This window comes from Salmo trutta, chromosome 7, assembly GCF_901001165.1.
Source record: "Salmo trutta chromosome 7, fSalTru1.1, whole genome shotgun sequence".
In the NCBI taxonomy this organism is placed as follows: Eukaryota; Metazoa; Chordata; class Actinopteri; order Salmoniformes; family Salmonidae; genus Salmo; species Salmo trutta.
Window position 1 is genome coordinate 22,387,746 of NC_042963.1, and position 25,826 is coordinate 22,413,571.

At 39.9% G+C, this 25,826-nt stretch overlaps 2 protein-coding genes across 4 annotated transcripts; one reads left to right on the plus strand and one right to left on the minus strand.

Annotated features, from left to right (window-relative positions):
• The first annotated feature begins 2,656 nt into the window (after positions 1-2,656).
• Positions 2,657-4,918, plus strand: cd59b (CD59 molecule (CD59 blood group) b). The gene is made up of 4 exons (XM_029758403.1): positions 2,657-2,796; positions 2,997-3,073; positions 3,428-3,529; positions 3,737-4,918. The coding sequence occupies exons 2-4, from the start codon at positions 3,019-3,021 to the stop codon at positions 3,934-3,936; spliced, it is 357 nt and encodes a 118-aa protein (XP_029614263.1). The 5' UTR covers positions 2,657-2,796; positions 2,997-3,018; the 3' UTR covers positions 3,937-4,918.
• Positions 4,919-5,147: 229 nt separating this feature from the next.
• On the minus strand, positions 5,148-18,070 carry kcnj11l (potassium inwardly rectifying channel subfamily J member 11, like). Of its 3 annotated transcripts, none has more exons than XM_029758400.1 (6): positions 17,710-18,070; positions 16,833-17,024; positions 16,254-16,493; positions 15,751-16,020; positions 12,899-13,106; positions 5,851-6,302 (listed from the first exon to the last, which is right to left on the minus strand). In XM_029758400.1, exons 2-6 carry the CDS (start codon positions 16,992-16,994, stop codon positions 5,851-5,853), a joined length of 1,332 nt encoding a protein of 443 aa, XP_029614260.1. In that variant the 5' UTR covers positions 16,995-17,024; positions 17,710-18,070. The 3 variants fall into 3 exon arrangements, with proteins under 3 accessions (XP_029614262.1, XP_029614260.1, XP_029614261.1); XM_029758401.1 differs by lacking the exon at positions 17,710-18,070 and adding an exon at positions 17,290-17,688; XM_029758402.1 differs by lacking the exon at positions 17,710-18,070 and having other exon boundaries at positions 5,148-6,302; positions 16,833-16,994.
• Between the last annotated feature and the right edge of the window lie 7,756 nt (positions 18,071-25,826).

A 25,826-nucleotide genomic window follows, 5' to 3' on the forward strand; every position in this document is an offset into this window, starting at 1 on the left:
GGAGCGTGCAATTGGTACGCTGACTGCCGGAATGTCCACCAGAGCTGCTGCCAGACAATTTGTTAATTTCTCTACCATAAGCCGCCTCCAACGTTGTTTTAAAGAATTTGGCAGTACGTCCAAGCAGCCTCGCAACCGCAGACCACGTGTAACTACGCCAGCCCAGGAACTCCACAGCCGGCTTCTTCGGCTGCGGGATGGTCTGAGACCAGTCTCCTGGACAGCTGATGAAACTGAGGAGTATTTCTGTCTGTAATAAAGCCCTTTTGTGGGTAAAAGCTAATTCTGATTGGCTGGGACTGACTCCCCAGTGGGTGGGCCTATGCCTTCCCAGGCCCACCCATGGCTGCACCCCTTCCCAGTCATGTGAAATCCATGGATTAGGGCCTAATGCATTTATTTAAATTGACTGATTTCCTTTTATGAACTGTAACTCAGTAAAATCATTGTCTCATGTTGCGTTTTATATTTTTGTTCAGTATAGTTTAAAAACAATTCATTATTAATTAACATGTAGTTCAGAAACATAGTGTATAAGACATTCAGATTGGAATAGTCATTTTGTCAAATAGTGTGATTATGCAGCCAGAGGCGTCATGCCCAAAGTGAGCACAGGGGCACGTGCCCCCTCAGATTTGTCCTGTTGAAAAATAAATACAAAAATATACATTTTTTTTGTTGTTTCTCTTTAAAACTGCTAGCCACCTAGCAATATTATGAAATTGGCTTTAGTTAGCCCAGATAGATTCCCAACCTCATAACTAGCTACCAAGAAGACATTTCAGGCTATCAGTGAAGTTCGAGTAGCTAGCTTGTCTAACTATCTTAGCTTGCATGCCTGCTGGCAAGGTCGGTAGACTTTCGAAAAGCAAACCTTTTACTAAATGTACTGAATAAGACTTGCATTCCTTTCAATCTTTGCAGAGAAGCATCTTTTTTTTTTTTTTTTAAATCAGTCAGAAGCATACAGACTGTTCAAGACGTATGCTTAGATGTGCAGAAAAATATATATTTTTTACGTAGACTTAAACATAATGATTATGGCTCTAGATTGCAGGAAAAGGGTGTTTCAGGTGTTTGAAAAAGTGAAAGTTCTTAAATTTACAGACGGGGGGCCTATGGACCACTCCCCCAGCCATCCTCACATACTTGTGCCCTCTCAGATTTTTGAGGTGCATGATGCCGCTATACCATTATTAATAACCATAGTAGTTGATTACAGTGCACAACTCCCATTAAAGGGTACTTCATGTAAAATGTTACTAATTAATCTAACAGTTCAGTGGTACCTGTTTGGATACATTTAACACTGGAAACATATAAACCTGTCTGTGAACATGAGTATAGCGTGTACATATATATATATTCATATGACATGTATACATTAAAATATGAAAATGTATAGACCCCCTGTAATTGACATTGTAAGAATATCTATATGGCGCAAATAATTGTTTAATAAAATATTTTCCATGGTATTTTAACTATTTGTTCATCATGAAGAAACTATTGTGCTCAAAGCAAAGCTTTGTCTGGATAGTTTAGTTTCAATCATGAGGTTCACAAATCAAGCGGAAACTAAGCTGAAGTAATGATTTATTTCTTATGTCATTTTATAACTTATTTTTTATAGAGATTTCATTGTACAAAATAATGCTCTTGTTCTACATAAACCCAGCATCATGTAGAATAGTATACATGCCTACAAGCAAGAGGCCAATCAAGTAGTCTTTGTTGAGGCCCATCAATAACGATAAGTGGCTGGGCCAATTATTTTGTCGTCATAACGTCCACTTTGTCTCGAAAGAGTGCAGATGGCATGGCTTTCTTGCATTAGTTATTCTATTCTGCAAGACTAACCATTTGTTACATTAATTGCATAAATCGCATACTTCTGTTCCCTTGGAAGAAAAAAGTGTTCTCAATGCAATATTGTCAAAAGCACAAACTGATATCAATCACATTCAAATGCTTACACACGAGACCCATAGAGAGGTGAAGAATTGGACTTCTAGATATCTGTATACAGAACACAGATGGACACTGAACATACAGTATGCCTTTTGTAAACACCAGCTGGGCGTACTGAAAAGATGTCTGAATAATCAGTGTGTCATCCCCAGTGACTGGTAGTTCCCTATCCAACTTTAGGCAGGCAACACCAATACACAAACCATTGCCATTTCTAAAAAGATTTTAGGTATATAAGGATTTTGCTGATCATATGAAACACTCCATATTCCAGCAAATGTATATGAAATGTTGACAGTCGCTTGTAGGCTACCTTCCAGACCAGTTACTTAATAGTGCAGGGTACTCTGATGCCCTAGACTTTGCTACATTGTTGTTGGAGGGATAATGTTCCCAGGGAGCAACACACATTTGTAATAACACAAGGTACTTGAATTAATGAAGTACATTTTTTACATTTTGACGGATCGGTTTGTTTTCTAGCTGAGGTACAGCAAAGTGACCAAGGGTACCCTTTCATAGGTTGGCCTGAAAACTAGAGTAAGGAAAGTAAAATACATCTTGATATGACATTTAATAAAATGCGCATACAATTATATTTGTATTCTGGGTGCACGTTTTGTTGAAATATCATCCATAGAAAGAATGCCAGAACCAATAAGACACAATTGAACAGTTCCTCTGGGGGCTGGGGGAGGAGCTGTGTTTGACAGAGAACCTTTGTACTGGACAAAGAAGTCTTCATATTAGATAGATCAGCCTGACTGCTGCCGGTCATTTAATGCTGAACTTGGAGGAGGCATAACGCTAATCAATAGATTAGGTGTGAGTATTGATTGTATCCTAGTTAGCAACCTAATTTAACCTTTGTCTTAATTCCCTTTGTATTCTTGGAGGGTATCTGGGAATGGTTAAGACTTTACATACTGACTGCTACAAGAACGATACAGCTTGATGATTCATGTGTTTGATCTAGTTTGTCTGCAGATTTGAAATGTTCCTAAAGAATACGGTCTTATATTTAGGGGACATTACAAGGCAGCAAAAATGAAGCGCTCCCTTGGACTTTGCTTGGTGGTCTGTTTTGGGATACTCGATTTGGGTAAGTGCACTTTGGCTGTAGTGAGCTTTTAAATTGCTGTATGAGGTTTGACTAATGCTATATCACGCCTTTTGGTGAAAGATGAGGAATACTAAAACAACTCATTCATTGTAAGAATAGCTTCATTTTGTGACATGTTATATATGATATGTCTGTGATATGTTTAATATGTTGCATGAAAACAATTGCAGTTTCTAGGTTAATTCTTAAGATCACTGAAAACGTTTTCTTGCCTCGGAGCCATGAAAACTTAATTGTACTCGCAGAGCGATGCAAACTACATTTATAAGTTGGATGTTTGAAAAATATCTCTGACTTCAAATAACCTACTCATGAAAATATATATATTTTTAGGCTGTGCACTTCGGTGCTTCAAGTGCTCCGATTACACAGGCCGCTGTGAAAATGTTCAAGACTGCACTTATGAAGATTCCTGTTTATCTCTGAGTGAAAGAGGTGTGTTTTTAAGTAACTTTGGATAAGAGTGTCTTATATGACTAAAATGTAATGTAAATATAAGTTTGCTATAGGCTTTTAGGTGGGTAGAATTTACATTTAAATCTAATTACACCATATGTAGGACATTGGCTGAAACATTTTGTATATTCCTATTTTAGGTCTAAGGCATTTGATTGTAATTGAATAACATTTTATTCTTTATAGGTGGGAAGACAATTCGACAGTGTATCAGATACACAGATTGTGACAATTCTCGGCTGTCCCAGATGTTCCCTGCAGTCTCCGGATTCACGTACCGGTGTTGCAGCAGCAACCTGTGTAATAGTAGTACCACTATTGCCACGAGAGGACCAGTTTTCGCTTTGATGGGGTCACTATTGGTCTTCTGGTGGTCCTCACTGTGAGCTCCAACTGCCATGCACAGCTGACGCAGAGCCGTCAATGGAGCTGGAGATTGATTGCAGTCAGTCAGTAATATGATTTTATGTTATTGTTGATAGAGTTAAATTAAAGAAATGAAATGGATGAAATGTATGCATTCATTACTGTAAGTCGCTCTGGATAAGAGTGTCTGCTAAAATGACTAAAATGTAAATGAAAAATGTAAATTTGTTGTTTAAATTGTGGATGAACAATGTCCGACTTAGCTGCAGTCTTCCTGTTTTCTCAAATGCTTTTTTTTCAGTGAACTAACCTAGAGGAACACTCAAAATAGAAATCTACTTGTTTATTTACTTTGGTTGTTGTAAATTGATACTTGACAGTTATGTGCATATTTGGGTTAGGCCATTAGCTTTAGAAGCATCAGGCTAAGACAACCTCGTTCATCCAATAATGAATAACCGGGAACATAGTACATGCATAGGTCCCGTGTGGCTCAGTTGGTAGAGCATGGTGTTTGCAACGCCAGGGTTGTGGGTTCAATTCCCACGGGGGACCAGTACGGAAGAAAAAAAATCATTATTAAATGTAAGTCGCTCTGGATAAGAGCGTCTGCTAAATGACTAAAATGTAATGTAAAATGTCTATCCATACTGTAGTCTGAAGGAGGGTTTCCTCCCACTTTATGTAGACTTACTACAACCTCATTTTACCATGATGATTAATCAATTTCACTAGGAACGCAGAATAGTCGTGAAGATAGGCTGCACAGATCAGATGGGATATGCTAGTAGTCTATTCACCCACCTAGGCACCTACTCACCCAAGTCAAGACTGAAAAAAATTTAAGCTGAAAATATATTTCCCCAGTGTTTTAAGTTGTGATAAGAAATATGTTTCAATAACATTTAAAACCATGTTAAAAGTTGTAAATTGTCAATCAGTTTTATTCTCACTTGTAAAAGACTCACCCAAACCAATAAAATGACCTACCGGTATTTGAAAGAGACTGTTTCCCATTTCTTTCTAACCCTGTTTATAATAGCAAGGAGGTTATCCACAGTAGCCTGTAGCTGCCATAAATGGACTGTTAAGTTTCCTCAATACAACGTTCAACCAGCAGCTAGCTTACTAGCTAGCAACAACAAAAAAGCAACAATAGTATTGGATTCTCCATCAACACACTGCAATTTAAGACACACTTTTGAAAGTACGGCCAAGTGCACCTTTTAATTATTTAACTATTTAAACAGTTTATTTTTTCTGGAAATTGTTTCAATTTATTATTATTTTTTTATGAGTTTGTCGGGACGGATGTGGGTAGGGAAAGTTGCTATACACAGGAGCACTGTGAATGGTTGACCAGCCAATAATGTGCCCGAAATTAAATTACACCAGTTGTTAGCATAACATTTGGAATATTATTTAATGTTCACATCAAATATTGGTTATCAATAAATACAAATAAATACATATATTAAAAACATCCCGTGGTATTATGTGGGATGCAGTGGGGTCTAAAAAGGATTCTGGGAACCCTCTCCATTGTGATTATAATAAGGAACTTGAGTCTACACTTTGTGCTTTCTTACAATTTAACTTAACATAAATTAAGGTAAAATAAGAATGACAATAATGTTGACTAAGGGCTCTATTCAATCTGTAAAGCTGAGGGGTTACAGATCCCGCAATAGAAATGTAAAGGTAATTTCTGATTGGGCCAACATATGCAACGTTTACCATGAATGCAGTCTCCGCTAAAGCGGGAACATTGCCTTTAAATTTCAATCAGCTGTAAAACTAAACTTCCGTGGTGTGGACTGAATAAAGTCCTAAGTCAACACAACTATTTACAAAAATAAAAATGAAAACAAAGGTAATCATTTCACTAGAGCATTATATCAATACATGTACCTTATTTTCAGGCATCAATTTTACTATTCTCTGTCACTAAAGTCTCCCAGACCTTCCACCTCAATCTTTCGACCAATCACTTCCAGCTGAACTGTTTTCTTCTGCCCATTCTTCTCCTTTGCTTTCACATGCTCCTCTTTCTCTGGCTGTGCTGCATACCAGGGCCGGGAGGCAGAGCTGCTATCACAAGTCCGTCCCCCTCTTCGGAACCCTCCCCTGCCAGCCCTGACCAATCCCCAGCCCTGTAGCTGGCCTTCAGGCACGTCCCCCTCCTGCACTCCTCGTATCTGGTCCAGCTCCTTGGCGCTGAGGGCGGGCATGCGCACAGGGACCGTATTCCCGAACTTCGAGTAGTCCACTGAGTAGCGGCCATCCTCCTCCGTCATGATGGAAACAAAACGCCGGCCCCACAGAATCTCCTCGGGGGTGTAGGAAGTACGCGCCTGCATGGTGATACCTGTGGTCTCCACCACACCTGTCAATCAACAAAGACAATAAATCAGTCATTTGTTTTTGACAAATCAGAATACCACAAATTATTGATTACTTAGAATGAAATTCAAAATTAATTGAACTGTTTGTGATACTGTAGACATGAAAGAGTATACAAAAAAAACTATAATTTGAAGGGCTACAGTAGACCACTTGAGGTCTGAAAACATCTGACAAACTTTGATTTTGGAGTGAACTTTCACTTGAAGGTTGTAGGCTCTATTTTAACAAACCTAACGCAATGGTAAATGTTAGTGCTGGCGTCAGGAATATTTTTGTTGTTTTCACAACCAGAATTATGGGCACAGTAGCTGGCGGTGGTGCAAAAGGGCTGGGTTTTGATGAATAAACAAGTTGTGTGTGTGTCGAGGCTTGGCCCCTCACTCAGAACGTGCTCCATGGGTAAATATTTGGTTGCTTCAAGTTGTGTATTTACAGTCTTATGTATTACGTAGTCATAAACTCTAATTAAAATGTTAGTCCGTTATAGCCTAGTTTGCCCCAAATTTTCTAAATATGTTGAACATGTTTGTAGTCCCGATTGTTCTCATTGCATTGCTTCAATATGGAAATACTTTGTTAAACATAGGCTAAAGCATTCGCACTGATATAGGAGCAAAACCTACTGTAAATTGCAGTCTGGACATGGACATGCCAAACATAGTCAATAAGCATGATTAAATTCACTGGGCTATTGATAAGGCCTAAAAAGTCAGTTTATATTTCTAATTATTCTAACTAAAGAAGACATCAAAACTATGTAATAACACTTATGGAATCATGTAGTAACCAAAAAAAGTGTTAAATCCAAATATATTTTATATTTGAGATTATTTAAAGTAGCCACCCTTTGCCTTGATGACAGCTTTGCACACTCTTGACATTCTCTCAACCAGCTTCACCTGGATTGCTTTTCCAACAGTCTTGAAGGAGTTCCCACATATGCTGAGCACTTGTTGGCTGATTTTCCTTCACTCTGCGGTCCAACTCACCCCAAACCACCTCAATTGGGTTGAGATCGGGGGATTATGGAGACCAGGTCATCTGATGCAGCACTCCATCACTCTCATTCTTGGTCAAATAGCCCTTAGACAGCCTGGAGGTGTGTTGGGTCATTGTGCTGTTGAAAAACAAATGATAGTCCCACTAAGCGCAAAACAGTTTGGATGGTGTATTGCTGCAGAATGCTGTGGTAGCCATGCTGGTTAAGTGTGTCTGGAATTCTAAATAAATCATTGACAGTGTCACCAGCAAAGCACTCCCCACACCAACACACATCCTCCTCCATGCTTCACGGTGGGAACCACACCTGCAGAGATCATCCGTTCACCTACTCTGCGTCTCACAAAAACACGGCGGTTGGAACCAAAAATCCAAAATTTGGACTCATCAGACTAAAGGACAGATTTCCACCGGTCTAATGTCCATTGCTCGTATTTCTTGGCCCAAGCAAGTCTCTTTTTCTTATTGGTGTCCTTTAGTAGTGGTTTATTTGCAGCAATTTGACCATTAAGGCCTGATTCACGCAGCCTCCTCTGAACAGTTGATGTTGAGATGCGTCTGTTACTTGAACTCTGAAGCATTTATTAGATCTGCAATTTCTGAGGCTGGTAACTCTAATGAACTTATCTTCTGCAGCAGAGGTAACTCTGGGTCGGTCCTCATGAGAGCCAGCTCCATCATAGTGCTTGATGGTTTTTGTGACTGCACTTCAAGAAACTTTCAAAGTTCTTGAAATTTTCCAGATTGACTGACCTTCATGTCTTCAAGTAATGATGGACTGTCATTTCTCTTTGCTTATTTGAGCTGTTCTTGCCATAATATGGGCTTGGTGTTTTACCAAATAGGGATATCTTCTGTATACCACCCCTAACTTGTCACAACACAACTGATTGGCTCGAATGCATTAAGAAGGAAAGAAAATCCAATAATTGACTTTTACCAAGGCACACCTATTAATTTAAATGCATTCCAGGTGACAACCTCATTAAACTGGTTGAGAGAATGCCAATAGTGTACAAAGCAGTCATCAAGGCAAAGGGTTGCTACTTTGTAGAATCTCAAATATAAAATGTATTGTGATTTGTTTCACACTTTTTTGGTTACTACATGATTCCATGTGTTATTTCATAGTTTTGATGTCTTCCCTATTATTCTACAATGTAGAAAATAGTAAAAATACACAAAAACCCTGGAATGAGTTGGTGTGTCCAAACTTTTGACTAGTAAGTAGGGGTAAAAGTGACGAGGCAGGCCTCCCGAGTGGCGCAGCAGTCCAAGGCACTGCTTCGCAGTGCTTGAGGCGTCGCTACAGACCCGGGCGTCACTTTGATCCCAGGCTGTGTCACAGCCGGACGTGACCGGGAGACCCATGAGGCAGCGCACACTTGGCCCAGTGTCGTCCGGGTTAGGGGAGGGTTTGGCCAGCCGGGACTGCCTTGTCCCATTGCACTCTAGCGACCCCTTGTGGCGGGCCGGGATCCTGCACGCTGACGTCAGTCGCCAGCTGGACGGTGTTTTCTTCGATACATTGGTGTGGCTGGCTTCCGGATTAAACGAGCAGTGGCAGGGTTGTTTTCCGGAGGACGCTTGGCCTTTCCCAGGTCCATAGCGGAGTTGCAGCGATGGGACAAGACTGTAACTACCAATTGGATATCAGGAAATTAGCTTGGTACCTAGCTAGCACCAATACAACCAGCCTGAAAACAATTACTAGTAGAAACTGCAGTCATTTTCATTATTCTTAACAATGATTTAGGAATCCTTGTGAGTAAGTATTAGCTAGGTTGCCACTTGTTGTTCGCTTATTGAAATTGAACTTCAGTTCATGAAAATAAATAGCTAGCCAGCTACTTAACCCTGTTGCCCAAAGCTAACGATATAAGCAGCCAGCTAGCTTCATCTGACTAGTGAGGCTCGACGGGACCGGGTTATGTGTTGTGAAGCTAGCCACAATAAGGATTAGGCACAATAGTGGACTTTGCGGTTAGCCTTCAAAATAAAAGTATGTCATTGACAGTGATGCAAAGTAATACAAATAGTAGAATTATGCCATACTTTTATTTTGAAGGCTAACAGCAAAGTCCACTATTGTTGCTAATCCTTATTGTGGCTAGCGACCACCATTAATCAAATCAGAACTGTTTTATAAATTAGGGTTATTTTAGATAATGACACCAAGCTATATAGTTAGCTAGCTAACTAGCTATATAGTTAGCTAGCTAACTAGCTATATAGTTAGCTAGCTAGCTAACTATATAGCTACTGAAACAGATTATGTCATGTTATTTGACACATCAAATAGTGTTATTTGACGTGTATCTTTTTTTACACGCAAAGACCCAAACGGCGTTCCATAGAAATCCTGGTTGAGAATGACACGACTTTACAAATGAACAACGAAACAGCACAGTAAGTAAGTAAAAGAAATAGGATTTGATTATGTTTTACTGGTAATGGGGTCTTATGTAAATGCCAACAAAATAACTTTTTGGTCAGTGGTCTGTGTGTGTGTAACCTTTATTTAACTAGGCGGGTCAGTTAAGAACAAATTCTTATTTACAATGACGGCCTGGACGACGCTGGGCCAATTGTGCTCTGCCCTATGGGACTCCCAATCACGGCCGGATGTGATACAGTCTGGATTCGAATCAGGGACTGTAGTGACGCCTCTTGCACTGAGATGCAGTGCCTTAGACCGCTGCATCCATGTGTGTTAACTATTTAACTGTACTAGAATGCTTAAAAGGCAGCAAAAATTTTAAATATCGGTTATCGGTATCGTTTTTTGGGGGGGCAAGGAAAATATTGGATATCGGTATTGGCCAAAAATGTCATATCGGTGCATCACTACTTACTTAATCTGTAGCCTAACAGACTGCATGGTTTCCAGAGTCGTAGTGGGAGGACCACACACCATGTCATCAAGTGACTCCAAGTTTACTTAGATATGATGATTATTATATCAATATTTGCACATAAAGGCATTTCCACCACCATTTCTCACATAATGAATTTTACAGACACAAAAAGATCTCACCATGTCAAATGAACAAATGATCTGTCGGCATTTATAAAATTGTACCGAAACTACATGTTTCCATCACAGCTTTCATTTTTTTTTTTATACGGTATGACTTTACATGCATAAACACTGTGGATGGAATCGTGGTTATAGTTGAAGACTTTTCTTTGAGTCATAAAAGTGCATTAAAATTACTAAGGAGCCGTGCACACTTTGGAGAAGTGTGTGGTCACTTGGACACACCAGTGAGTCCTCGCACTCAAACCCTTGTCATTTTTTTGTCTTATGTTGCACCTACCCCACATTTTCCAGGAATATTCTTATCATGTTACTGAATGTATCCAGAGTATTTTCTGATTTCGTTATCACTGAATGCAGCAAAGTACAGTAAATGTAAAATCCACATAAAATCAACAGTGTAATATTTGGATTCAGTCGTGTCAGGTAAATGGTTGTGTCCTCAATTTTGATCTAATAATTTCCCCATCATCTCCAAACTGTTCCCTTTCAATTGCTACCATGGTTATGCAATATGCTTTTCATTTTTATTCTGTAAGAAACATTTCAATTTAGCCCTATCCATATACAGTGCATTCGGAAAGTATTCAGACCCCTTGACTTTTTCCACATTTTGTGACATCAGTCTCATTCTAAAATGTATTAAATTAAATCTACACACAATAACCCATCATGACAAAGCAACAACAGTTTTTGTTTTGTTTTACATAATTATTCAGACCCTTTACTCAGTACTTTTTTGAAGCCCCTTTTGGCAGCGATTATAGCCTGGAGTCTTCATGGGTATGACACTACAAGCTTGGCACACCTGTATTTGGGGAGTTTCTCACATTCTTCTCTGCAGATCCTCTCAAGCTCTGTCAGGTTGGATGGGGAGCGTCGCTGCACAGCTATTTTCGGGTCTCTCCAGAGATGTTAGATCGGGTTCAAGCTGGGCCACTCAAGGACATTCAGAGACTTGTCCCGAAGCCACTCCTGCGTTGTCTTGGCTGTGTGATTAAGGTCGTTGTCCTGTTGGAAGGTGAACCTTTGCCCCAGTCTGAGGTCCTGAGCGCTCTGGAGCAGGTTTTCATCAAGGATCTCTCTGTACTTTGCTATGTTCATTTTTCCCTCGATCCCAGTACCTGCCGCTGAAATACATCCCCACAGCATGATGCTGCTACCACCATGCTTCACCGTAGGGATGGTATTGGCCTGGTGATGAGAGGTGCCTGGTTTCTTCCAGACGTGACACTTGGCATTCAGGCCAATGAGTTCAATCTTGGTTATCATGGTCTGAGAATCCTTTAGGTGCCTTTTGACAAACTCTAAGCGGGCTGTCATGTGCCTTTTACTGAGGAGTGGCTTCCATCTGGTCACTCTACCATAAAGGCCTGATTGGTAGAGTGCTGTAGAGATGGTTGTCCTTCTGGAAGGTTCTCCCATCTCCACAGAGGAACTCTGGAGCTCTGTCAGAGTGACCATTGGGTTCTTGGTCACCTCCCTGTATATGTCCCTTCTCCCCTGATTGCTCAGTTTGGCCAGGTGGCCAGCTCTAGGAAGAGTCTTGGTGGTTCAAAACTTCTTCCTTTTAAGTATGATGGAGGCCACTGTATTCTTGGGGACCTTCAATGCTACAGAAATCTTTTGGGTGCCCTTCCCCAGATCTGTGCCTCGACACATTCCTGTCTTGGAGATCAAGTTGTAGAAACATCAAGGATGATCAATGGAAACAGGATGCACCTGAGCTCAATTTCGAGTCTCATAGCAAAGTGTCCGAATACTTATGTAAATAAGGTATTTCTGTTTTTATTTGTAATAAATTAGCAAACGTTTGTCAAAACCTGTTTTCGCTTTGTCATTATGGGGTATTGTGTGTATATTGATCAGGAAAATAATTAATTTAATACATTTTAGAATTATGCTGTAACGTAACACAATGTGGAAAAATGGAAGGGGTCTGAATACTTTCTGAATGCACTGTAGGCCAATTCCCACGAATGTAATGGGTTAACGCAAAACTACCAAAACAATTTATTATAGTGAACATGGCAATCGAAAAGCCCAAATCAGCGGTAAGATGTGCAATAAGCAAGATGTGAGTTGTGTCCACTCCAGTCTACACAACTCTGCCGGTAATACACATTTTTCTACAGTGCATTTGGTAGCATCACCCAACAATGATTTGACATTACAAAAGCCATTTCACACGCAATTGAATGCTGAAGGTGCTGCACAGATACACATTTTAGATCAAGGATAGGCTTTCCTTGGCCCGAGCAGCTGCGCTGTGTTCTGACTAGTTTGACAGGCTACTGAAGGAGAGGACGCATCAATTCAGTCACTAAAGATTAGGGTTATTTTCTGAGTAATAAACATTAGTAAACCAGCAGTTCGTAATGTTTCAAACGATTTTTTGTCCAATTCATGCTGCAGTTGAATCGGTTTGGGCTCCCGCGGACTGATGCACCAGCTCTTAAACATTTGAACCGGGGACCGATGCGTATTGGTGAATCGTTCCATCCCTATGAACAACACATCATCATCTCCCATCCTACCTTCAAGAATAACAATGATCTCCATGTCCTCTGTGGCCAGGGAGTGGGCGGAGACCTCATAGAGTGGGCTGCCACGTTCTATGGTGTGACTAATGATGAGAGGGGACACCAGGAAGATGCCGTTGCTCCTAAGGGGATTCTCCACCTGGATATCTAGCTGGCAGACAGGGATCACCTCACCCTCAGTGGTGACCGTCCGGCGGATCACCTGCCACCGGCAGACAGAGAGAGGGGACATGTTAGAGAGCTCCTCATCACTCACTACAGCTCAAGTACCGTCAATGGTTTCACATGATATCGGTCATCTGTTAAAACCATTATCAGCTACCTAACTGAGCACTTATTGAAAAAACTTTCATAACCATACATAACCCATAAATGTACATTTTGTGATTAAAGAGGTTATTGCACAGTAATAACAGTGTGAACATACTGCATTTGAACCCAAAACTAGCACCTCACATTTACGCTGATGGTCCCAATTACTAGTGATCGGGGGAAGAAATTATAGTTACATATCGAGATCAATCAATCAAATGTATTTATAAAGTCCTTTTTACATCAGAATATGTCACAAAGTGCTATACAGAAACCCAGCCTAAAACCCCAAACAGCAAGCAATGCAGATGTAGAAGCACGGTGGCTAGAAAACCTCCCTAGAAAGGCCGGAACCTAGGATGAAACCGAGAAAGGAACCAGGCTCTGAGGGGTGGCCATGGATGGAGATTATAAGAGTACGTGGCCATTTAAGGACAGATTGTTCTTCAAGATGTTTAAACGTTCATAGATGACCAGCAGGGTCAAATATTATTTTTGACGATATATCGTATCAGTTTGACAATATCGCAACATTATTTTTGCGCTAGTTGGCTGTACCTACACCAAAACTCTTTTTTTCCCCCTCAAAGATTGTTCTCCATCTTCTTTTTAAATAGGGAGCCAATTTGTTTTCAGTACTTATTTCCATGACTGATGAAAACTCGTTTTCTCATGGCTCTCTCCCTGCAGACATATGGTGAGCAATGTTTGGAACATCGAATCACAATAATATCTGTATCGAAACGCAACATTTATTTGTGGTACAAAGTGGGATTAAAATTGATTTAATTATAATTTTCTTGTCAATGATCTACACAAAATAAAATTCTAACATATGTAAAAAATGCATGAAAAATATAACACTAATATATCTTCATTCGATAAGTATTCAACCCCCTGTTTGGCAGTGATTACAGCAGTGAGTCTTTCTGGTTAAGTCTCTTAAGAGCTTTGCACACCTGGATTGTACAATATGTGCACATTATTATTTATTAAATTCTTCAAGCTCTGTCAAGTTGGTTGTTGATCATTGCTAGACAGCCATTTTCAAGTCTTACCATAGATTTTCATGCCAATTTAAGTCAAAACTGTAACGAGGCCATTTAGGAACATTCAATGTCATCTTGGTAAGCAACTCCAGTATATATTTGGCCTTGTGTTTTAGGTTATTGTCCTGCTGAAAGGTGAATTTGTTTCCCAGCGTCTGTTGGAAAGAAGACTGAACCAGGTTTTCCTCTAGGATTTTGCCTGTGCTAAGCTCTATTCCGTTTCTTTCTATCCCAAAAAGCTCTGTTGTCCTTGCCGATAACAAGCATACCTATAACATGATGCAGCCAGCACCATGCTTGAAAATATGAAGATTGGTACGCAGTGATGTGTTGGATGTGCCCCAAACATAACGCTATGTATCCCATCCAAAGTGTAATTAATAGCTTCACCATGCTCAAAGGGATATTTAATGTTTTACCCATCTACCTTCTTTGCAAGGCATTGGAAAACCTCCCTTGTCTTTGTGGTTGAATCTGTGTTTGAAATTCACTGCTCAACTGAGGGACCTTACAGATCATTTTAAGTGTGGGGTACAGAGATGAGGTAGTCTTTCAAAAGTCATGTTAAACCCTATTATTGCACACAGAGAGAGTTCATGCAACTTATTATGTGACTTGTTTTTACTCCTGAACTTATTTAGGCTTGCCATAACAAAGGGGTTGAATACTTATTGACTCAAGACATTTCAGCTTTACATTTTGTCTTAATTTGTAAACATTTCTAAAAAGATAATTCCACTTTGACATTATGGGGTATTGTGTGTAGGTGTCACGCCCTGACCATAGAGAGCCATTGTTTCTCTATGGTGAAGTAGGTCAGGGTGTGACTGGGGGTTATTCTAGTTTATTATTTCTATGTGGGGTTCTAGGTTATTATTTCTATGTTGGTGATTTGTATGATTCCCAATTAGAGGCAGCTGGTAATCGTTGTCTCTAATTGGGGATCATATTTAAGTAGTTATTTTTCCCACCTGTGTTTGTGGGATCTTGTTTTTGTGTAGGTGCCTATTTGCACTTCACTGTCTCCACGTTTCGTTTGTTCATTTATTGTTTTTGTATTTTGCTAAGTTTCACATTGTAATAAAGATGTGGAACGCTACTCACGCTGCGCCTTGTTCCAATTATTACGACGATCGTGACAGTAGGCCAGAGACAAGAAATCTAAATGTAATCAATTTTAAATTCAGGCTGTAACACATCAAAATGTGGAAAAAATCAAGGTGTGTGAATACTTTCTGAAGGCACAATTGTGAGAATCACAATACATATATTGGCACCTAAGTGTCGTGATAATATCGTATCTTGAGGTCCCTGGTATCTTGAGGCCCAGTATCAGATAGGATTAAATGCATATGAATAGAATGGACGACTCATTGACTTGAATGGGGACTTCTGTTCTATTCATTCTGTTTCTACGCATTTAATCCTATCCGATAGGCGAAATCCAGATAGATAACTTTTGAAAAACTGGGCCCTGAGCATAACCTGGAGTTGGATAGTGGCCGAGATGATCATGCTCTTCCGCAGGTCACCCAAGCGGAACATGAACGTGGGCCGGCCTTGGCGTGGTGCGATCACTGCGTTCCGGGAGAAGATGAGGGTCTCTGCTCGCCTGTTAGCCTGAGCAGTCTTCATGAAGACACAGCCAAGCATCACAGCATTGACGATCAGCCCGAGAATGTTCTGGACGATCAGCACCATGATGGCCAGCGGACACTCCTCTGTCACCATTCGCCCCCCGAAACCTATCGTCACCTGGAGGACAGATGGACATGTAAAATCAGATAATGACTACATACTGTGTACACTGTACTGTATTGTACAGTGCACCAGCAAAGACAATTTAATTCATGTGAGACAAAAGGGTAGGCAAATTATCAAATTTTTCTAACGGTCTCATTAAGTGTAGTTTGAGATGTTTGTACAAAACTATCTGCAAAAATGTTTTACAAAACCAATGTCAAAAGGTTTGGTAAGTGGATGCTTACCTGCACTTCGATGGAGAAGAGGAAGGCAGAGGTAAAGGAGTTAATGGCAGTAACACACGGCATGGGCCCGGGCTCCCCGTTTGGGTCACGGGGTTCCAAGTCACCGTGGGCAAAGGCCATGAGCCACCACATCATGGCAAAGAGCATCCATGAGCAGAGGAAGGCCGAGGTGAAGATGAGGAGGGAGTAATGCCATTTTAGGTCCACCATAGTCGTGAAGACATCCTGAAGGAATCTGCCCTATGGTGGCCAAGAGATGAAAATAAGTATCCATATTACAAGTACAACTCCACTGTTAATCAAATGTAAATCAAACAGGGTTTGTTAGATGATGCTTAACTGCCAGCTTCCTCCGCCTGCATTCTAGAGATGGTTAGTATTGTAGTGGAATGGAGATCTGGGATCCATATGTATCAAGCGTCTCAGAATAGTTGTGCTCATTAAAGGATCAGTTTTGCCTTTTAGATCACAATGCATAAGATTACATGGACGGGGGGCCTGATCCTAGATTAGCTACTCCTACTCTGAGACACTTGATTTTTAGCCAAGAAAAGTCGACATTTTCAAAATGTTTCTGACCTGCTCGCGAATGTTCTTGTGGGCCACATTACAGGATCCATTCTTGGTTATAAACCTGGCCCGTTGGGAATTGGTTTTGAACTGGTTGGGCTGCTTGGCATTCTCTGCCAGTCGGGTCAGAAAGAACCCATCCGGTAGCAGTGGGCCCTTCCGGGCCAGCATATTGCTGGTGAGGAAATATTATGTATTTCTCTGGAAAGAGCACATTTTATTTGATTAAAATCTGTGAAAACAAAATATGTCAATTGAATACATCATATATCAACTGAAACATTTTTCCAGATAGATATCTATTAGGGCCAATTAATGCAAAGAAAGCATCCTGATGCCAAATCATTACATACAGTAGTCATTACATAATATCATGAGTCATTCATTTTTAAGCTTATAACGTTTCAAAATAGTCTACACTAGCATAGGTTTATCGCAGTCATTGGATATGCAAATGACGGTGTACCTTTGAAGGTAGCTGAACAATTAAACGACATTCGCAATAATATTTTTTATCAGGCTATGCGAGCTAGCTAGCTAGTCTAGCCAGCTAGCTAGTTTAGCCACTTCAGCCATGAAGGCAATTGAACGAACAACGAAGCATCTATTTTTGAAACACTTGCTTACTAGCAAGCTTATATAAAATGCTAGAATTTGAACAATTTAGTCGCCAAGCGAGTGTATAATATTAACAACACATGTCATCTAGTCGCGTGCACTGTACAAGAAGCAGGTGCACATGATTTAGGAAAGTGACTGGCTCGCGCGGCGGACGTAAACATCTGTAGTCAGGGTGGTGACGATGATGAGAATGTAGCATTTGTAATTATTACATTCACTGAGTTTCACATCTATTGCTTCACAATATGATAAACACATATCTTACCTCGATATAAGTGGCAGTGAGTCTTTTGGAAAATAAATTGAACAAATAACCAAGATGATTTTGGAGCTACGTGTGTCCCCAGTCCATTGTACTGGCGCTGTTGCAGAATGTCAAATGTAACCTGAGTGGACCACTGACCCCAATGCACTTAATGCAGTTTGCAGGTTGAGGTCAATTGAATTGATTGAATATTGTGATTCAAAGAAATTAAAAGTAATAAAAGTGTGTCATAACTCCACAAGAAAAGAAATGCAGAAGCTGCTAATAGTCTGGGATTGGGATTGAATGGAATGGCGTAGTATTTGCTGATCCTTTCTGTGTCTATGGGGAACTGGAATTTTATCACACAGTCTGTAAATTTCATTGTAATTCATTTCCTGTAAAATGTACAGTAATTTACTGACAGCAGTTGGCCAGTAAGTTACTGTAATTTATTTTACAGTACAGCTACTGTAATACATTTTACGGTAATCAATTTTACAGTACCACATATTTTACTGTAATCAAATGTCCAGTGTATTACAAAATAATTGTAATTACAACAATATATCTTATGATATACCTCTGACTATCTCTGGATAGTGCCAATACAATACTGAGATATTCATGGTAACTTGATGCCAGAGCAATGAAACAGTACAAAAGAGTAAAAGTTACCATTAAACTGTAGGAAAATTATTTCTACAGTATTTTACTGTAATTACAAGGGATTCGAGCAAGCAGGTTGGCTGTAGACTTTTGCATATTATATCATATTAAGGAATACTAGGTGTTTTATATCACTTGCACCTCTAGTGATTACAGGGCAAAACAGGGCAAAACAGATCAAATGGACATGAAAAGGTTTAAGACCCGCTACCACTTAGATCTATTAGGAAACTACTACCACATATCAATCACCTAACAAAGGCTTCTAAATTGACAGTCACTACACGGCAAAACAGATAAAAAGGACATGGCTTGACACTCAACCATTAAAGGTTTGATCTGTTCTCTATATACAGTTGAAGTCAGAAGTTTACATACACTTAGGTTGGTGTCATTAAAACTCGTTTTTCAACCACTCCACAAATTTCTTGTTAACAAACTATAGTTTTGGCAAGTCGGTTAGGACATCTACTTTGTGCATGACACAAGTAATTTTTCCAAAGATTGTTTACAGACAGACTATTTCACTTATAATAATTCCAGTGGGTCAGACGTTTACATACACTAAGTTGACTGTGCCTTTAAACAGCTTGGCAAATTCCAGAAAATTATGTCATGGCTTTAGAAGCTTCTGATAGGCTAATTGACATCATTTGAGTCAATTGGAGGTGTACCTGTGGATGTATTTCAAGGCCTACCTTCAAACTAAGTGCCTCTTTGCTTGACATCATGGAAAAATCAAAAGAAAATCGGTCAAGACTTCAGAAAAAAGATTGTAGACCTCCACAAGTCTGGTTCATCCTTGGGAGCAATTTCCAAATGCCTGAAGGTACCACGTTCATCTGTACAAACAATAGTACGCAAGTATAAACACCATGGGACCACGTAGCCGTCACACCGCTCAGGAAAGAGACGCGTTCTGTCTCCTAGAGATTAATGTACTTTGGTGAGAAAAGTGCAAATCAATCCCAGAACAACAGCAAAGGACCTTGTGAAGATGCTGGAGGAAACAGGTACAAAAGTATCTATATCCACAGTAAAACGAGTCCTATATCGACATAACCTGAAAGGCCGCTCAGCAAGGAAGAAGCCACTGCTCCAAAACTGCCATAAAAAAGCCAGACTACGGTTTGCAACTGCACATGGGGACAAAGATCATATTTCTTGGAGAAATGTCCTCTGGTCTGATGAAACAAAAATAGAACTGTTTGGCCATAATCACCATCATTATGTTTGGAGGAAAAAGGGGGAGGCTTGCAAGCCGAAGAACACCATCCCAACCGTGAAGCACGGGGGTGGCAGCATCATGTTGTGGGGGGGTGCTTTGCTGCAGGAGGGACTGGTGCACTACACAAAATAGATGGCGTCATGAGGAAGGACATTTATGTGGATATATTGAAGCAACATCTCAAGACATCAGTCAGGAAGTTAAAACTTGGTCACAAATGGGTCTTCCAAATGGACAATGACCTCAAACATACTTCCAAAGTTGTGGCAAAATGGCTTAAGGACAACAAATTCAAGGTATTGGAGTGGCCATCACAAAGCCCTGACCTCAATCCTATAGAAAATGTGTGGGCAGAACTGAAAAAGTGTGTGTGAGCAACTGACTCAGTTACACCTGCTCTGTCAGGAGGAATGAGCCAAAATTCACCCAACTTATTGTGGGAAGCTTGTGGAAGGCTACCCGAAACATTTGACCCAAGTTAAACAATTTAAAGGCAATGCTACCAAATACTAATTGAGTGTATGTAAACTTCTGACCCACTGGGAGTGTGATGAAAGTAATAAAAGCTGAAATAAATCACCCTCTCTTCTATTATTCTGACATTTCACATTCTTAAAATAAAGTGGTGATCCTAACTGACCTAAGACAGGGAATTTTTACTAGGATTAAATGTCAGGAATTGTGAAAAACTGAGTTTAAATGTATTTGGCTGAGGTGTATGTAAACTTCCGACTTCAACTGTAAATGTAAATGTTAGGGAACCACTACCACATATCACTTAAATTCGTACAGCACTCTCACTAGCAGATGCAACAAATATAGCCTCTTACAAGACATGCCTCAAAATATGTTAATGAGTGAGAAACAACAATCCATGCACACACTAGTGTTCAAAAGGTTAAAATGCGGTATGGTACTGTATTTTGAATTACAGTAAATTACTGGCAGCTATTTGCCAGTAGGTTGCTGTAGAGTTTCACGACAAGGTTTGAAGAATTCCTACAATACAGTACATTACCGTATTCTGTGGGCATTCTTACTCAAGGGTGCAACAAATATTGTCTCTTACAATAAGAGTATTGGTGTCTCTGAGGGATCTTTGGCCTGTTTTGCTAACTACCTCTCTCAAAGAGTGCAGTGTATAAAGTCAGAAAATCTGGCTTTCTCAACCACTGCCTGTCACCAAGGGAGTACCCCAAGGCTCAATCCTAGGCCCCACGCTCTTCTCAATTTACATCAACAACATAGCTCAGGCGGTAGGAACTCTCATTCATTTATATGCAGATGATGCAGTCTTGTACTCAGCTGGCCCCTCCCCAGATTTTGTGCTAAATGCTCTACAACAAAGCTTCCTTAGTGTCCAACAAGCTTTCTCCACCCTTAACATTGTTCTGAACACCTCCAAAACAAAGGTCATGTGGTTTGGTATGAAGAATGCCCCTCTTCCCACAGGTGTTATTACTACCTCTGAGGGTTTCGAGCTTGAGGTAGTCACCTCATACAAGTACTTGGGAGTATGGCTAGACTGTGCACTGTCCTTCTCTCAGCACATATCAAAGCTGCAGGCTAAAGTTAAATCAAGACTTGGTTTCCTCTATCTAAATCGCTCGTCTTTCACCCCAGCTGCCAAACTAACCCTGATTCAGATGACCATCCTACCCATGCTAGATTACGGAGACATAATTTATAGATCGGCAGGTAAGGGTGCTCTCGAGTGGCTAGACGTTCTTTACCATTTGGCCATCAGATTTGCCACCAATGCTCCTTAAAGGACACATCACTGCACTCTATACTCCTCTGTAAACTGGTCATCTCTGTATACCCGTTGCAAGACCCACTGGTTGATGCTTATTTCTAAAACCCTCTTAGGCCTCACTCCCCCCATCTGAGATATCTACTGCAGCCGTCATCCTCCACATACAACACCCGTTCTGCCAGCACACACACCCCTGGGTCGCTCCTCTTTTCATTTCGATGCAGCTAGCGACTGGAACGAGCTGCAACAAACACTCAAACTGGACAGTTTTATCTCCATCTCTTCATTCAAAGACTTAATCATGGGCACTCTTACTGACAGTTGTGGCTGCTTTGTGTGATGTATTGTTGTCTCTACCTTCTTGACCTTTGTCCTGTTGACTGTGCCCAATAATGTTTGTACCATGTTTTGTGCTGCTACCATGTTGTGTTGCTACCATGTTGTTGCTATGTTGTTGTCTTAGGTCTCTCTTTATGTAGTGTTGTGTTTGTCTCTCTTGTTGATATGTGTGTTTTGTCCTATATTTATATTGTATTTATTTTTTTAATCCCAGGCCCCCGTCCCCGCAGGAGGCCATTTGCCTTTTGGTAGGCCGTCATTGTAAATAAGAATTTGTTCTTAACTGACTTGCCTAATTAAATTAAATAATAAAATAATAAAATAAAAAACAAAGGCATGCCTTACAATATGTTAATGACCAAGAGAGTCAATTTCCCCACCCACAACATTTTCCCACAATTCACTATAATTAATACTGTAAAACACATTTACAGTATTTTACTGTGCATTCAACAGTGTTTTATTGTTGAAATTGCAGAAAGGTCTTAGTGTGCTATATATTTTTTAAATATGGTATTTTACTGTTCATTCTACAGTAATCGACTTATTAAGTTTATACAGTATCATACGTAATACAGTAAGTTACTGATAGAATTACAAAAAACGGCTAACAGTGTGTTAATCTTTTCTGGATCATAACTACTATCTAAATAGGGTAATGAAAATAGATTGCTTTTCAAGACCCTAAAACAGACAAACATGGTGAGAACGTGTATAAACCCTAACCCTAATGGTCACTACTAGAGCATTCTCAAGCAGCGCTCCTAGGACCCCAGGGGGCCTCAGAGAGCTTTCAGGTGGTCACAGAAAATGCAGGGATAAAACAAATCAAGGGAAGATACCAGCAAGCATCAAATATCTCACATTTATGGAAGAACTGAAATGTTGAAATAGAACATTTATGGGCCTTGTCTGACATCGAATTATCTCAAGACTTCTGGCCTATAAAATCTCCACAAGATGGTAGCAAACTGTGCAGGTGAGCAGCTTCTGGACCATTAACCATGGGGTCCAACCAATGATATATAAATTGGGTCCAACCCAGGCGAGTCAAGCGATACAGTAATTTAAAGGTTCAATCAGCAATAGCTACTGCTGTTCAATAGTCATTACAACAAATGATATATATAACCTTTAATTTTTTTTACCTATTTTTATTTAACCTTTATTTTGACAGGGAAGTCATATTGGGGGACTTGCTAGTGGCAAGGTATAACAAAACACAACCATGTTATTCCATATCTCTAAGGTCTCCCATATATGGGATTCAAACAGTGCAGAATAATACCTGGCTGGAGGGGGGGTGGGCCACATAAGCTCATGTAACTAGGGTGACCACATTTAAAATATCCAAATGCGGGACAACAGGATGATTTTGCAGGACATTCGCAGGACAGTGTAGTCTACATGAATACAAACATTTGGCAGCATTTGCATATGCATTTAGATTTTCTTGCATTACTGTTTTGTGAGCAAATTAGAGCAGATGGTGTTAACAAAACAATATAAAATTCCTGTATTTTGTTTCAATTCAAGCACATTCTGCCTAGTGCCACGCTGTTGAGTTTTGGCAGCATGATCATTTTTTGGGACTATTCAGCAAACCATCCTAAAATCTCATAAGAAATGAGTAATGGTGGAAAAAGTACCCAATTGTCATAAAAGTAACAGTAAAGATACCTTAATAGAAAATGACTCAAGTAAAAGTGAAAGTCACCCAGTAAAATACTACTTCAGTAAAAGTCTAAAAGTATTTAGTTTTAAATATACTTAAGTATCAAAAGAAAGTATAAATCATTTCATATCCTTATAATAGGCAAACCAGATGGCACAATTTTCTTGCTTTTTAGATATACCAATAGACAGGGGCACACTCCAGCACTCAGACATAATTTACAAACTAAGCATTTGTGTTTAGTGAGTCTGCCAGATCAGAGGGAGTAGGGATGATCAGTGATGCTCTCTTGATAAGTGTGTGAATTTAACCATTTGCCTGTCCTGTTAAGCACTCAAAATGTAAGGAGTAGTTTTGGGGGTCAGGGAAAATGTATGGAGTAAAAAGTACAATATTTTCTTTAGTAATGTAGTAGAGTCAAAGTAAAAGTTGTCAAAAATATAAATAGTAAAGTATAGATACACCAAAAAATGACTTAAGTAGTACTTTAAAGTATTTTTACTTAAGTACTTTATACCACTGTAATTGAGGTGGTGTTTTTGGTGTAACAGCGATGCGGTACGGATCTCAATTTGGCCTCCTCGTGCCTCCAGTCTCCGCAATTGGTCACATATCCATACGGCGCCTCCGATCACATTTTTGCATCAAGCATAAATTGGCTCTCATGCCTTCCTTGCACAATTTTTGGTGATGCAGAAACGAGAGACCACGTGTGCCTGTTTTATGAAAATCGGGGAATATTTGGCCAAATATGGGATTATTGGATCAACATTTCTATTTGGTCTCAGGGAATGTCAAACAGTTAGGATGGGAGCCTTTTAAAATGGGATTGACTGAATTCGTAGCAGCAAATATGTTTAATGAACAACTAATGAGCATGGAGAGCCTCACAAGTTTGACAAAATTACCTTATATCTTTCAATGTAGCTCTTGATGCTCATGCTTTTTGTAAGTTGTTAGGAGGCCTGACTGTCCTCTGCAAGTGTAGCTTGGAATTTAGCCTGAAAGGATAAGAGAAATATTGGTTGGTAACAGGCCTATGACATTGGCCTACTTCTCATCTTGCGTTGCACAGAATATCAGATCTCAACAACGATTTGAGAAGTGTTTAACATCACCAGTACCACATCCTTATGATATATGTTTTTTCAAGTGCAACATGAATGCAAGAGACAGGTTGGAATGTCTGACTGAAACAAGGGACAAATAAAAAAAAAAATCTAAATTGGTGGTGTTTGAATTTGTTGATAAAATGCAGGACATGATTATTTGGTTGCGGGCACAAAGGGCCAAAATCTGGGACTGTCCCGCACAATCCGGGACGTGGTCACTCTACATGCAACGTCTGATATTGCTCAAATTTGGAATACAAGTAGTCAGTTGTCAGCCCTAGAAACACAGACAGCATTAGGCTATCTATATGCATCTTGGAAATATAGATCTGTAAACAGATACAATAGGTGCAAATATCAACTATGAATATTTATGATGAGTGTTCAATAAACTTTCCAAATCAAGTTTGCTGGCATACAAAATCCAATATGGCTGCCATAATAACATTTGTGGAGGTTAAATCACCTGTAAATATGAATTGTGTAAATGAGAAATATTTTCAGTAGTGTGTAAAACACACTATAGAGACTGTTAGTGTAAATACATTTTATTCTGAATCCAATATGGCCAACATGATTACACCCAAACACCTTTGCCTGAATATAAGTAGCCCTTGTAAATTTTGTATTGTGTTATTCTGTCTTTAAAACTAAGCACATTCCTTTGGCGAATTTGGAGAGGGATGTCTGAGTATTCTGTCCTTGATTTACAACAGGGTGTGAGGTGTAGCTGATCTGACCTATTTGGATCCTCACAGGACAGTCATGACAGTCCCCCTCTGATGGGTTCAATCTTGGAAGGATTCTGCAAGTTGCAACCCACCACAAGAATGACCACAGGGTGCCCTGGTTTGTGGATCATCATGAGAGTCCCCCTCTGGTGGTTTAACCTGGTAGGATTTCTGCAAGCTGTAGACCTCCACAAGAATGGCCATGGGATGTCCTGGTTGTGGATCATCGTTCTGGATCTGTCATCCGCTTGTCCAGGTTGGTGGATCTAGGCAGTAACTTAGACAGACGTTAATAATGCACAACACTCACGCAATACATCATTACATTCCTCCCCCAAATGAGCAGCGTTGTGGCACTAACTGGTGGTCTTATCACTTCCTAAGTGTAAAAAAAAACTAGAAACAAAAGATATACAAAATATAGTTACTACACCTTAATCATCTAATTGGACTCTTCTATATACGTCCCCGGTCTTGGCTGAATGACTCTATCATGGCATTTTGTATAATGTCATATCTAGGGCGATCCTAATTAGCGGTGTGTTGCTTAGGGCACTATCCTAAGTTGATAACTACATGATAAGTCTACAGCTGTAATGCACTAGCTCGTACAGTCTACAGGGATGAC